At 37.9% G+C, this 15056-nt stretch overlaps 1 protein-coding gene across 2 annotated transcripts in view; it reads left to right on the top strand.

Moving 5' to 3' along the window:
* Window positions 1-5340, top strand: part of LOC126284750 (ubiquitin fusion degradation protein 1 homolog) — a 48781-nt gene extending 43441 nt beyond the window's left edge. For both annotated transcript variants that reach the window (XM_049983894.1, XM_049983893.1), the window contains one exon: window positions 5093-5340. In XM_049983894.1, coding sequence (XP_049839851.1) covers window positions 5093-5167 — 75 coding nt within the window. In that variant the 3' untranslated portion in view covers window positions 5168-5340. The remainder of the gene's footprint in view (window positions 1-5092) is intronic.
* The last annotated feature ends 9716 nt before the right edge of the window (window positions 5341-15056 follow it).

The following is a 15056-nucleotide window of genomic DNA, read 5'->3' as shown; positions in this document are numbered from 1 at the left end:
TGCTGAGGACTGAGTTTCCATCTGAGCTCTTGATAATCATACAAGTGGTTCTCTTTTCTCCAAAGGTCTCTTTAATTTTCCTGTAGGCAGTATCTATCTTACTCCTAGTGAGATAAACCTCTACATCCTTACATTTGTCCTCTAGCCATCCCTGCTTAGTCATTTTGCACTTACTGTTGATCTCATTTTTGAGACGTTTGTATTCCTTCCTGGCTGCTTCATTTACTGTATTTTTATATTTTCATCTTTCATCAATTAAATTCAATATTTCTTCTGTTACTAGCCCTACTTGATCCTCTGCTGCCTTCACTACTTCATCCCTCAGAGCTACCCATTCTTCTTCTACTGTATTTCTTTTCCCCGTTCATGTCAGTTGTTCCCTTATGCTCTCCCTGAAAGTCTGTACAACCTCTGGTTTAGTCAGTTTATCCAGGTCCTATCTCCTTAAATTCCCACCTTTTTGCAGTTTCTTCAGTTTTAATCTACAGTTCATAACCAATATATTGTGGACAGAGTCCATATCTGCCCCTGGAAATGCCTTACAATTTAAAACCTGGTTCCTTACCATTATATAATCTATCTGATACCTTCTAGTATCCCCAGGATTCTTCCATGTATACAACCTTTTTTTATGATTCTTGAACCATGCGTTAGCTATCATTATGTTATGCTCTGTGCAAAATTGTACCAGACAGCTTCCGCTTTCATTTTTTACGCCCAATCGATATTCACCTACTATGTTTCCTTCTCTCCCTTTTCCTACTCTCGAATTCCAGTCACCCATGACTATTAAATTTTCATCTCCCGTCACTACCTGAATAATTTTTTTTATTTCATCATGCATTGCATCAATTTCCTCATCATCTGCAGAGCTAGTTGGCATATAAACTTGTACTACTGTAGTAGACGTGGGCTTCGTGTCTATCTTGGCCACAATAATGCGTTCACTATGCTGTTTGTAGTAGCTCACCCGCATTCCTATTTTTTTATTCATTATTAAACCTACTCCTGCATTACCTTTATTTGATTTTGTATTTATAGCCCTGTATTCACCTTACCAAAAGTCTTGTTCCTCCTGCCACTTAACTTCACTAATTCCCACTGTATCTAACTTTAACATATCCATTTCCCCTTTTAAATTTTCTAACCTACCTACCCAATTTAGGGATCTGACATTCCACGTTCCAATCTGTAGAATGCCAGTTTTCTTTCTCCTGATAACGACGTCCTCTTGAGTAGTCCCCGACCAGAGATCCCAATAGCGAACTATTTTACCTCCGGAATATTTTACCCAAGAGGACGCCATCATCATTTAACCATACAGTAAAGCTGCATGCCCTCGGGGAAAAATGACAGCTGTAGTTTCCCCTTGGTTTCAGCCGTTAGCAGTACCGACACAGCAAGGCCGTTTTGATTAGTGTTACAGGGCCAGATCAGTCAGTCATCCAGACTGTTGCCCCTGCAACTACTGAAAAGGCTGCTGCCCCTCCTCAGGAACCACACGTTTGTCTGGCCTCACAAAAGATATCCCTCCGTTGTGGTTGTACCTACGGTATGGCCATCTGTATCACTGAGGCACGCAAGCCTCCTCACCTATGGCAAGGTCCATGGTTCATGGGGGAAATTTTGTAATATTTTTATTTAAATAGCTCTTAAATGTTGCAAATAAAGCACAATGAGCATTGTGCATCACTTAGTTACATAGTGTACTGACATCTAAAGAAACATGTCTGTAGTTAAAAATGCAAAGTCTTCTAGTGATGAAACTCAGACAATTAAAATCGCTCAACGGAAAAGTGTGTTCTGAAGCATATGAGATATTTTTATGATTCTATACAGATCGTGCAAATGAACTTACTCCTCTTGTAGCAGCTATCCTTTATAAGTTGCTAGAAGAAAGTAGGTTATCAAGCAGTAGAATTATGAAACACATTTTATGCTGACCTATTATTACCTTTTTTGGGGAGTGGTCTCTCCTAAGTAAGAATCAACTTTGATTCTGCAAATGGCAATCGTGTGAACTTCAGTTTACTTTATTTGTCCATGAGGGCCATGGATCCAGGATCCATGTTGATCCAGGATCCACAGAAGGTATTCACTACAGTTCTGCACTGTCATTTAGTGAATGAAAGATAGGCTTACAGAATATTGTACCAGAGTTGTGGCTATATTCAAACTTCCTTGTAGGTAGCACATTTGAGTAGTGATATTTCAAATCATACTATGTCTGAAAAAAACAGATTCTATGGGAGAAGCAAAAAACTGATTATTTCTAACCCAGGTAACTTTTCACAAATTTTAAAATCTGAAGTAGTTGCATTTGAGACATACTTCTAGAAACATTTGCACCTGTGTGCTTCAAATTTAGGAAAAATGTGCAGGACTTAATATAATATGCTTTTATCCAATAGTTTGTAAAATAGAAAGTGATTAATGTAGTGAATACATAACTAATCATTTAGTTTTGTTACTATTATAGAATAACATCTGTTAACACAAAATTAAAGTTCTCACGAAAGAAATTCTGGTGTACGGTGTATTTATAATCTACTTCTTGCTGCCAACTGACTTTGAAAACCATTTTATTACACAATAAATATATTCACATTAATCATTTTATATTGATATCACAATTCTTTTCTGGTAAAAATTCTGATTTATAGAATCTTCTCTATGGCCATTCTGTTGGTTTCTCTTCAGATTTGGTAAAGTCCTTCGCCTTCTTCCAGGCAACCACAAGCTGACATACAAAATTTTTCTTGGTAATATTCTTCTCGGGTGTGCATCCAGATCATAACTCATCTTGACACAATATTTCCGTGGTCCAACTGGTGGCCATCTTCAGATTAGAGTGCTGGTACACGATCTCACCAGAACTGACTTCTCAGCACAAGCGGTGGTGCCTATATAGGCCGCAGCAGGTGTCTTAACTACCCTCTAGCACAAGTTAACATACTGTGCCACAAACGGTGGAAACAGGCAAAATCGAGATATTGCTATCAAAAATTAAAAATTTATTCTGGCGATCGAAACTCAGATCGTTGTTTCTTAATGTCTGATAACACTGGGTTCCAAGTCCTCTCTCTATTTAAACAAATATCTATGGATTCTTTTAAAACACAGTCCCAATAGTGAGATGCAAGGACAATCATTTGTGTCTCGTCATACAGAATTCTATGTCCCTCGGTGAGACAGTGCTCCGCCACTGCAGGTTTCTTGGGTTGAAGTAACTGTGTGTGCTGCCGGTGCTCAATACATCGGTCCTGAGTGGTCCGGATTGTCTGCCCAATATAAGCCTTCATACAGTGGCAAGGGATCTTGTACGCACCAGGCTTCCTCAAACTCAAGTCATCCTTAACAGAGCCAAGTAGCACTCTAATTTTGGCTGGCAGATGAAAAATACTTTTGATATGATATCTTTTTAGAATTCTTCTTATCTTCGAGGAAATGCTCCCAGCAAAAGGCAGAAAAGCCACAGATTTGCAGGTATCTTCTGGTGGTTCAGGAGAAGGTCCAAACTGGAAAGCGTGACGGATACACCTTAGGTGAAATCTACAAAAGGCTTTGCACAAATTCGAGTCTGTCCCACTGAAACACATGAAATACTGTCTGTGTGTTTTTTTGTAAGGTTCCTAGTCGTCATCTGAATCATCATATGGAGGAAAAGTGGGTGGATAGACCATTTGAACAGTACCATGTCCATTAATGGAAGCCGACAAAGTGGTTACTGCCGAAGTAAGCAATTCAGTAAGGGCCAGCAGCATGGCGCCATAATGGCAAAACCTGATGAAACCACACTTAAAGATTGTACACGCAGAAACTGTTCCAAACTCTTCACCAATCTTGTATTTACCTAGTAATATATCATAAACCACTGAACAGTTACAAAGATTAGCGTCTGGTGACTCCACACGTAACAAGACATACAGAAGGTGCAACATAAGCGACACATTGAGCATTTGATGTGAGTGGTACAAACTAAAAGAACATAATGTGAGCGAGTCAGTTGATTTAAGTACACATGTGTGGTGGCACTACACTCGGTGCGTTCACACTCACATGCACAAGTTGGAGGATACAGAATATGGGAATTCTTATGTTACAAAGAATTGTATTCTGTTATTTAGTTATGAACTGTATTGATTCCATATAAATGATGTCAATAAAATAAAAATTCCTCTTCATTCATCTCTTTTAAAATCACTAAAAGAAATAGAATGTGATATGTTCATCTCAGATTAAATAGTGTGTATATTGAAAGTATTTTCCATCTTTGTAAACTGATGTTAAAATGTTATTCTTGGCAACAGGCACTAGACATTTTGGGAAGCCCATATAAGAAAGCGAAACAACTGTGACATCGATGAATCCGTACTCTGCAAACCTCATCCCATTCTACTATGTATAATGGTGTACCAGTAAACCCAGTTTTTGTGTGTGTTGTTTGTGTGCCCAGAGGCACTATTTTTTTTAAAAAAAAAAAAAAAAAAAAAAAAGTTGGTTGGTCTAATGCGCAAGAGACTTGAAACTAAAAGTAAAAGTGTGCAGAACATACAGTGTTAACTAAATGGCTAATTAATGTATTAAAATTGCTTCATCCTTCCTCCCACTTTTATCAGATCTTCTTCATGTAACAATTCCTATCAATCATTGATTCAGCCATTCATTCATCATGATCTGTGGATCTTATCAAGGAGACCCTTCAAGGGCATGGATTCTTTCACATTGAAAGATGTAATGTTATTTAAATTGCACACTTTTTCCTTATTACTTTGTTTTGTTTTCTGTAGACTTAGAGCACTTTGATATATTAATCATTTTTGTCCATAAATAATTATTACTCTTGCGTCACAAAACAGTAGTACAGTAAAGAAACACTGCTAAAAGTGTGGAGGAGTTGCAGATGTTTTGCTAACTAAGGAGGTAGTGATTTTCAAGTTTCAGAATTTCTGACACTGTTTTTCCTTGATGGGCCCGGAAATTATTTTTAGGAGACTTTTTGCATGAGCACTCAGTAATAATATTGAAGTTCATCTGTAGTATGATTATTAGAAATAAAAATACATTTTACTTTCTTCTCCTTTCTTTTCAGAGCAAGGAACTTAATGAAGAATTTAAACCATTTACTGGAGAGGGCTATTCATTACGAGAAGCGAGAAAGAAGTGATGACCACATTGTGTGCTGCTGTTTCAAAGACTGACCTGCTCATGTGTATATTTTATCTATTTATGATTTGGAACTCAGTGTGTGTATGCTGAATGTCTCTTGATGAATATCTATTTATATATCTGTGATAATTTTCTGTAAATAGCAGAAATAAAAGATATTCATTAGTTTTAGACAGCTTATTAAGCTACTGAATTTCTATGATGTGGGGTATACTAGCAGAATGCTGATGAAAGGTTTTGCAATTGTATATTAAAGTAAAAGAGGAAAAAATAGGAAATTTTATTTGATAATGTATTCTCATATATTTTTTGAAAAAGGAACAAAACTAAGGACTGTTGCTGAGTTACCTGATCCTCTTGCAGTGTACTATAGGTAAAGCTTTGGTCACTAAATACTTCTTTATTTTATATGTATGATTGCAAACCATGTGTTTTACAAATGCTGCTTTGTTATGAGATTTTAGTGAGTGTAACATGTTTCATGATTAATTTACCAACAGTATATAATTCAGCAACATTTAGAATATCGTATTATTAAAATACATTACTCGCAATTTATAGACTCAAATTTATTATGCACCTGCCTTTATAAGGTGCATTACAGGTAGCTAATGTTGGACCCAGAGTGACAGAAATAATTACAGATGTGTGTAAATACACTCATTTAGAATGATGTTAAATTACAATGTACATCCAGAAAGTAAGCTCCGGTCATGTGCAGAGACAGCATGTGTAGTCAGATAGGGATGTGCACGCACAGGAGTAGAGGGGAGGTGTATGGGAATAATTCAGTGCAGTTTTAGTCCTGTCTTGGCAGTGGTTACTGCACAGTGCTAGGATAAAATGCCTGCTCTGATATTGTTTCTCACCAATTGCAAGGTTTTTGCATGCTCAGACACAATCACCAGCAGAGATCCATCACCAGTTGTCCCACGTGTGGGATCATCGATCATTCATCCTACAGCCCAGTCTCAACCTCACCCAAAGTGACTTTCATTTCTTACAACTTGTGACGTGTTTTATGGCAGGAAAACATTTCCACAGCAACACTGAGATGCAGATTGAAGTGACTTTGTGGCTCTGGACGTTGGCAACAAACACTCCAGTGACGTGGGCATACAACTGAAGGTGCACCGTTATGATAAATGCCTCAACAATGAGGTGACTCTGCTGGGAAGTAGTCAGTGAATGGATATAAATATTCCATTAAATATTTCTTACTTAGTGGTGGTTTTATTCTTTATCAGTTATTGGAATTACTTTCTCGTTGCACCTATTAATTTGTTTCTGGTGCAGCAGCCATAATACAGATATAAAACATTTGACAAGGTTAAAGACCACAACAAATGTAATATGAAAATGTAAAGGGCTAATACTACATCAGCAGCAATAACAGTACAATGGTATCTGTTTAAATAGTGAAACAAATGTAGCACAGTTTTAAGGAAACTGTGAAAAATTTGGTTACCAGTTTACTAATGGTCCGCAGACCTGTATCCAAAAATAAAAGAAGAGTTTGCTGTTGGAAAGTTAATCATCAGTGAAGTATTTTACAATCTATGTTTCATGAGAAAATATATAATATGTATATATATTTCCACAGCTTGTCTCTCTAGTGTTTAGGCAGATATTTGCAATGTCATTTTTGCAATGTGTAGCTGGAGTCTGCCCTGTTTTATCTGTATTTATTGTCAAGGAAGAATACTTAATGCAACGACTAAGTAGTTATGATGCTGCATGACAGTAGCAGACATTTATGGCCAGTACACGAGTCACTGCTGGAGTTCCGCTTATTCACCCTATCCTTATCAACACGTATCAGTAAAATGAATAATGCAGTAGACCAATATGGGACCACATTGTCTGGTGGGCACATGATATTCTGCCTGAAAAACGCTGGTGTTTTTCAGGTGGAAATAAACTGATGCTTTCCTTTGACACTGGGCTTTGCATGAGACTTATGGTGAGTGGTATTTTTTAGGGTAATTCCAGCTACACATTGCATAAACAAAATTGGAAATATCTGTTGAAATACCATAGAAAGTGTGCCTGACAACACTTAGCAGAGACCACTCTTGTATCCAAATTTATAAAGATTTTATAGCAGCTCCCAAGTCACAGGTCTGGCAATATTGACCACATTTATACAGAAAAGCATGCAAATGTCTAACCAAAAATATCCAATTATTGTCTCTTCTTTCATGGGTTCCCTTTCAGTTTCTTATCTTTCACAGGAAGATTGCAGTAGCATCTCTTTGCCAAGAGCAGGTAATAGACTTTATAGCAACCTGAGGGGGGAAACCATGAATTTTCATTCCCTTTATTTCAACACAACTTATAAAAAAATTAACTTAAATTTATGATTTTTTTTTAGGTGCTAAGAAATATTTGCATTTCTTACTGATGAAACTACACAAAGACTGTGCATGAAACTCACTAATACTTCCCAGGGAAGAACTACACATAAAGTGTTACCTTGCACTTGCCTCCCTAGTGAAGAATTTTCTTCGGCATATGTGGAGTTAAAATAATTCATATTATCAGTTACAGTATATTATTTTTTGAGACAGTAAATCCATTCCGGAAAAACAGAATTCCTCTTTCTTCCATGTTAAGTACCTTTTTTCTGCCTTTCAAAGTTAAATATTAGTTATTCAGTAGATGGGTCATTTATTATATTTAACATCATTGTTGAATATCTACTATCTGCGTTAATCTATTTGCTAGATATAAGTACCATCTTTGCATAAAATGTATTATTCCTCTCAGTAAGCTAGAAAATACATACAGAAGAAAGTGAAGCATCCTGTCGAATGTCAATATAACTTTATACACATACACTCCACTGGCAGTTAAGTATATTATTAGAGTTGCAATTCCCTGTGAGAGGTAGAACGGCCACAAGGTAGCATTAGTGTTGCTTGTGTTTAGTGTTAACAACCCTGGTAAGGGCACGAACAGCGACAGGTGTTGAGTGATCAATGTTGAGGATGTGGATGCTGCATACTTGCGTGTGTCAGTGCTGTTAGCATATGACAGTTTGAAAGGGACCTCAATGCGGATCTCTAATTGCTGACCAAATCATGCATTATGCATATTTTTAGTGCATTCGAATGTGATGTTGGAGGGCATGAGATTGTGATGGTAGGACCCATGTTAAGGTTGTGTTGACTGCGTCTGCTGCGCGGGATTAGCCGAGCAGTCTAAGACACTGCAGTCATGGACTGTGCGGCTGATCCCGGCAGGGGTTAGAGTCCTCCCTGAGGCACGGGTGTGTGTGTTTGTCCTTAGGATAATTTAGGTTAAGTAGTGTGTGAGCTTAGGGACTGATGACCTTAGCAATTAAGTCCCATAAGATTTCAAACACATTTGAACATTTTTGACTGCGTCTGGCCACCTTATTGTGCACAAAACACATCGTAATTTCTTCACATCCACATCTGTCATTTGAGAACAAATAATGGCCTCCCTGCAACATCCTGTGTCATACTGCACTGTTGGTGCAAGATGAGCAACAGATGGACTAGGGAATTGCTGCCCCATGGGTAATTTGCCATTTAGGACCACAACACAAACTACTGTGTTTGGAGTGGGGGCGTGGCTGGAAGCAGGGACTGCTGGTGAGTGATGTCACACTGCAGGAATGTTCCATTCTTCTGCTCTACCATTGTCATTGAGTATAGCAGCAGCCAGGTAAGAGATCACATTCTTCCATTGTTTTGGAGAGGCAGAAAAGTGTTACACCTGGTGTCATTCTGTAGGGAGTCAATGGGTATGCCTTCAGATAGCGGCTGGTGGTGACGTTGCGACAGATTTTTACATGGGTGTGTGCCACGCACCAATTTGCGACGGATTATACGTTGCTGCTGCAATGCAATTTCTTTTATAATTTTTGTTCACCTACCTCTTTACAGTGGTAGATCTTCGCACGTAAACTCCTGACTGCAGCTACTTACGAGATCACAGAAAAGCAGTGTTGAGGAAACTGTAAGCTCATAGCTACATGCCGGAGGCCGCTATAAGTAAAATTTGCTGAAAATTGTCTATGTACTTTAAAGAAATGATTCGGAAAGGGGATGTCACTCATACGTTAAACATGAAACTCAAATTTAAACCTTCAATAGATCATCAGCCCACATTTACGAAAATCACTAAAGTTTCTGCTCACAGTTATCACCATACCGAAAGCAGCCAGAACTTTTACCTTCCCAAATTCCGAAACCAATTACTTGTTACACAGTCAATGATCGGCCAATTACTTCTGCACACAATATTCAGTGGTTGTCTTTAGTTAAAGTTTATGCTCGCCATAAAATACTCAGTAAGAATATACTCAGTACCGCCACGCTATATAATTCAAAGTTCACTTGCAATTTTTGTCGGAACAAATTATAACAACACTCTAAAGTTTTCATAAACAGTTTTTGGTCACTACCAGGTACCATTAACACTGGACCATAACGCGGAAGTCATCCCAAGACTTCATCTTACACATAATGCGAAAAGTCACATCCAGCATATCCGCCTCCAATCAAAGCTAGTTCACGACTCCCCTCTCACTCTCCCACTACTCAAAACTATATCTCCTCGCTAGGCGGCCAACTGTCTTGCTTCTCATTGGCTGTCACCACTTACGACCAATGAGAACTCGCTTCTAGGGTGCGGCTCGCGCCAAAATCTAGCAACCACCAACCACTTCTCTAGGCTCATTGACGTCATCAAATTAAGTAACTATGAACTATAAGCCTTACTCTACATCTGAAAATTTATTATGTAGTTGGAAATGTTCTGGCTGTCTTATACATAACCATACATACTTGGACATCCGACATTCACTAATAGGGGAACCACTAGTGGATTCGTTCCCACGTTACAGAGTTGGAACACTTGCCAGTTCCTGTAGGGAATGCCGAATGTTCCACATACTCTCATGCACACATTCTCATTCACACGCACCATAACACACAATACACATATTTACTTAGAATTCTTGAAATTATTATTATAGAAAAGTCACAGAGGTTTTCTTAAACTAAAAACATTCCAAATTTATATATGAACACTGAAAGTGTTATCAGATCATCGTACATAGTCACTGAAGGTGAACTATTACATCACTGTCTTTATTTAAATTCTTGACTGTCGGAAAATTACGTTTTTTTAATTTTACTGACTTCCAAAATACAACTATTTTTAATCTCGGACTTTGACTTATTGTTTGTTTTCCCAACAGAAAGTTGTACATCAAATATGACGTTCCTCAGGTTATTCCTTTATTAGTTATTAATATTTTTAGTTTTGTATAAGGTAAGTGGCCTGTCAGCACTACTCCACTGCTTTCACACACGCAGCTGCAACAGATGGGCGTGACGCCAGTGTGCAGGACACAACTCGTCTGTTACTGGCCATATAATACTCTACCAGCTTACATTGCAGCCCACATACATTCTGAAGTAAAGCTTTTAATAGACAAATGGGTGATCGCGCACTAGTTGCGACACCACAATGTCACAATGGTGTTTCACAGACATACTGCATCCTCATGTGTTACATCTCATGCAGCAATATTGTGGTGCTGTTTGTCAACAAGACAATGCATGTGTGTGTCATTGCACTGTCTTTTTAATGTTGAGATACTTTTGCAACTAGCACCCTCCCCCAATCTGTCCCCTGACAGCACATGGGTGGAACCATCTCAAATGTCAATTCCACCCTGGTGCCAGTTTACAGGCTATCAAGCATCAGTTACAACAGTTGTGGGCCATCTTGCCTCAGGAGAGGATACAATGGCCGTATGGCACCCTTCCAAACCAAATCAGTGCATGCATCCCAGCTGGAAGGGGGGAGGTGGGTGCAACATCAAACTGATAAGTGAGCCTGTGCTTCCAAGTTCTTTCATAATTGACTTGATTTTGTAATCGGTGAAACAATATCATATACCTGCTCAAAATTTGAAGTTTCATTTTGTTTCCCCTCCTCCCCTTTCAGATGCTTTCTTTTTTCTTTTCTTTTTTTTCAGACAGTGTATGCAGTCTTACAGTAGCGTTTTATCCCTATGTTTGTGCATATTCCATTATGTCACTGCATTCATGTCAGTCTACATGTTCAAGAAAAAGTGTGAATTGTCACACAACACTTCTCCAGTCAATGCAGTTGCTGTCACAGACAACAATTGGTATGTAAAAGTCACATTAGTGGAGAGCTGAGAGGCATCACATTCATATACTCCTTTCATATTTGCTACAGCCTCTACACCTCCTTTTTCCTAATAGCACATTGTTCGGTATTGCCCCTCAATTTACCTCCTTAGGACACCTCAAATAATTATTAAAAATAGCAGCCACAAGAAAATTGTCAGTAACAAATCATTTCTTTATTCTTTTTTCCATAGCAAACAGTTCATTATACATCACTTACACAACAAATAAATATGCTGTTCTTTCCATAAATGAGAGTTACCTGTTCCTCTTTTAACAACACTTACAAGCAGTACTCACTTCTTACTATCAAACATGCACTATAGGACACACAATATTGACATTTTACCTTCAAACAAAATAAACTCTCTAATGTAGTCACCTGCCAATAAAAATCTTGTTCCTATGCTTTTCCTTGCATGTCATTTCATAGGTTTCAGTAATCTAAACTTCACTTAAAATCCTTCTCTTTCATGTTTTCTTGTTTATTCATTTAAGGAAAACCCTTCAAAATTTATCTACCCACTTAATCACATGACTTTATTTGCGGTGTGCATGATGTGTAGAGTTCAATCTATGCAAATGTTCAAAATATATCTCTTCATCACTGTACACTAGATAAAAAATAATAATCAATCCAATACTAAAACTAAACAACTTATTGTAGGATGATAATGTTTTCACACATGCTGTACATAAGGGGCAGTCAAATGAAAACAAGACTGATGGGAAAAAAGTAAGCAAACTGTTTATTATTCCAAAAGTTATTGCCATTACTGTTAATACATTTATCCCACTGTGAGATAAGATGGAAAAATGTTTGCGCTTGCCTACAGAACCATGATTATGCCCAGGTGTGCTGCTCTTCATCTGAGGCATATTGATGGCCACAAAAATCTTCCTTCAGGGCCCCCAAAATATGGAAATCCCATGGTGAGAGACGTTTGTAGCTGTTGATTTGCATTGGATGATTGGGTACAATCATGGTTCTGTAGGCAGTCACAAATGTTTTTCCATAAGGGAATAGCTATCTTGCCTTACAGTTGGGATAAATACATTAACTGTTATGGCAACTATTTTGAAATAATAAACAGTTTACTTACTTTTTTATATCTTTCTCACTTTCATTTGACTGCCTGTTATGCATATTTTACACTTAACATCTTTGTTCACCTCTCTTCCTATTTTCTGGAAAGACATCTCTGTCATCTGTGCCTGGTATTCATTTTTCAACTTGTCTTTAGCAGTGCATAAATTTACTCCAGTTTTTTCCAGCCAATCCTTTCCCAACATAATTTCCACATTCATGTTAGTGAAAAAATTTAACAATGACAGCACAAACAAAATATTTTAATAGAAAATGCCACTAGTGCTTTCTGCTTGATCTTAACTTTGTTCCTTCCAGTAATACCCTTAATATGGACTCCAGCTACTGGGAATAATGACTCCTCAGTTCGTTCTCATATGACTAACAGTACTTCCTGAATCAAGATTAAGACTTCTTTCATCCCAATAATTTCTCCCATTTGCCCATAATTTTCCCTTACAGTTTAACTCTTCCTCTCTCAAGAACACTCTATGTTACCAAAATCTCTCTTCATTCATTAATAGACTTATTTTCATGTTAAAAATTAATTTTTTGCAAACCTTGTATGTTGCCCACATCTATAATTTTCCCAGATAGAGTATTTTTAGCACAAATGCACTTTCAAGCTTCAACTCTGTGACTAAAAAAGGCCTTTCGTACAAATGAAAAACTTGTTGGTTTTCCAGTTTTGTCACAGTTTTTATGTGATGTCCTCCTTCGAAACATGCTACATCTCCTTCTTCATTTATTGTGCATTTGTAATACATTGGTCTGCATTTTAATTTTTGTTAACAATAATGGTGATCACACTTATGCTACCTTCTCCTCACTTGGAGCCGCAGGCGGTAGCTGCACGGTCTGATGTGCCTTGTCATCATTCACAGTCAAACGTGTTGACTGTGCCATCCGACTTCCCGGAAGTAAATGCCTTTTGGTTTGTGCCACACACAAGTTCACCCCAATCACATAACCCAGTCCACATCTTTGCTTCAGCAATACCATTCAGTGATGGTGCTAACCTTTGACACTTACACCCCTCACCTACCAATTGCTGATCCAGGAGGAGGGTTGCTTACCTCGTGTCTCTATGTACCAATTGGTTTTCTTCTCTGCCGTCTCTGCCATGCATACAATCAACCATGAGTAATGGAATGGCTACAATACTTAAATGAAAGTTTCAAAAGGAAAGAATTCCATCTTATATTTTTTATTAATAATGAGGGAAAAACAGTCTTTAGAGCCATTTAAATGTCAATACTTGAATCATATGCCAAATGGAGTGATTCCTGTAATTCAACATTTAAAATATTTTCTCCACTGTTTAATGGCATAACTTGAATTAAAGTTTGCATAGTCTAATCTTTACTTATCAAGCACCATTGCAAACTCTCAGAAATCTCCATATGACTTAAACGATCACACTCATGAAAGTTCCCACATAAACGTTTTCTGAGACCAAATTATGCTTTCACTTAAGCTGAAGTAGTAAGTACACGGTGTCCTGAATACTAGTTAACAACTGACTGTCTACCTAGTTTCAGTGATTTTTTGCTGGCTTGCCTGGGCGCATATCTCATTGGTTGGTTTAGTTGGCCAATGATTGACATTACAGAAAATTCTAATTACAATGCAGTCTTGATTTTGGAGTTTCTGAAATCGTGGTTAAGTAGCTATCAGTGTGGATAATGCCAAGAGCCTAGTTGCTGATGTATCTAGACATTTAAACAGTTAATGTTAAGAAACAAAGTTATGTACTTGCCACCTAGCCTGGCAGTGTGGATCACCGCATTCTCTGTACACTTCAGTACAACATGTCTGCTACTCAAACCTCCAGTCTCATGCCTCATGACCATCTGTTGCTTAGGGGAATGGAATGTGCTACCACTCTTAACTGCTTGTGGGCTTACAGCAGCACAAACCAATCTATTTCATACAATGAAATCTAACAGAATCTGGTTTGACATGGGGACATGAATGCAATGCCAGCCCACAAGGAGTGAGAAGTCTACTAGTGCAAGCTATTGTTATTCATATTATTTCATTTTCCCTGTCATCAATGCCATAGCTCTTTTCTGATATCCAATTACCTGAAGCATGAGAATTTACATGAAAGTCTTTTGACAAATATAGATAACTAAACATTTCTGAGTTCTGCAAAGCTTGTTTTAATTTTTCAAACTCTCTGTTACATACTTGTCCCCATATCCAAAGTACTCCTTTCTTTAAAAGTTTCTTCATGTGCAGTTTCATTTGTGTTTCCATTTTGGGGGGATAGACACTGAAAAGTCTCCCCAGAACTGAGAACAGGAAGCACTGTCACCCAACATGTTTATTTACACACAGTTTGAAAGGACTTTGAGCAAAATTGATCTGATGCTTGAATTGAAAAAGGAAACAAAATTCTTCTTAATGTTCAACAAAAGTTTACCTTCTTCTTGAAGGTCAGAGTGCTGTCTTGAATTCTGGCTGCTCGAACAACTGCTAATTTCTTATTGGCTGGCTACCTTGTGGCGGATGCTTAACATATCCAATTGGTGCCTGCTGGTGGCTAGTGTGCGTGTCGATCGCTAGCTTGGTGTGACCTTTAGTATGACCCTCTGATG

Source organism: Schistocerca gregaria, chromosome 8, assembly GCF_023897955.1.
Source record: "Schistocerca gregaria isolate iqSchGreg1 chromosome 8, iqSchGreg1.2, whole genome shotgun sequence".
In the NCBI taxonomy this organism is placed as follows: domain Eukaryota; kingdom Metazoa; phylum Arthropoda; class Insecta; order Orthoptera; family Acrididae; genus Schistocerca; species Schistocerca gregaria.
The sequence above is the reverse complement of the archived record's forward strand: the minus strand, read 5'-3'. Positions and strand labels throughout refer to the sequence as shown.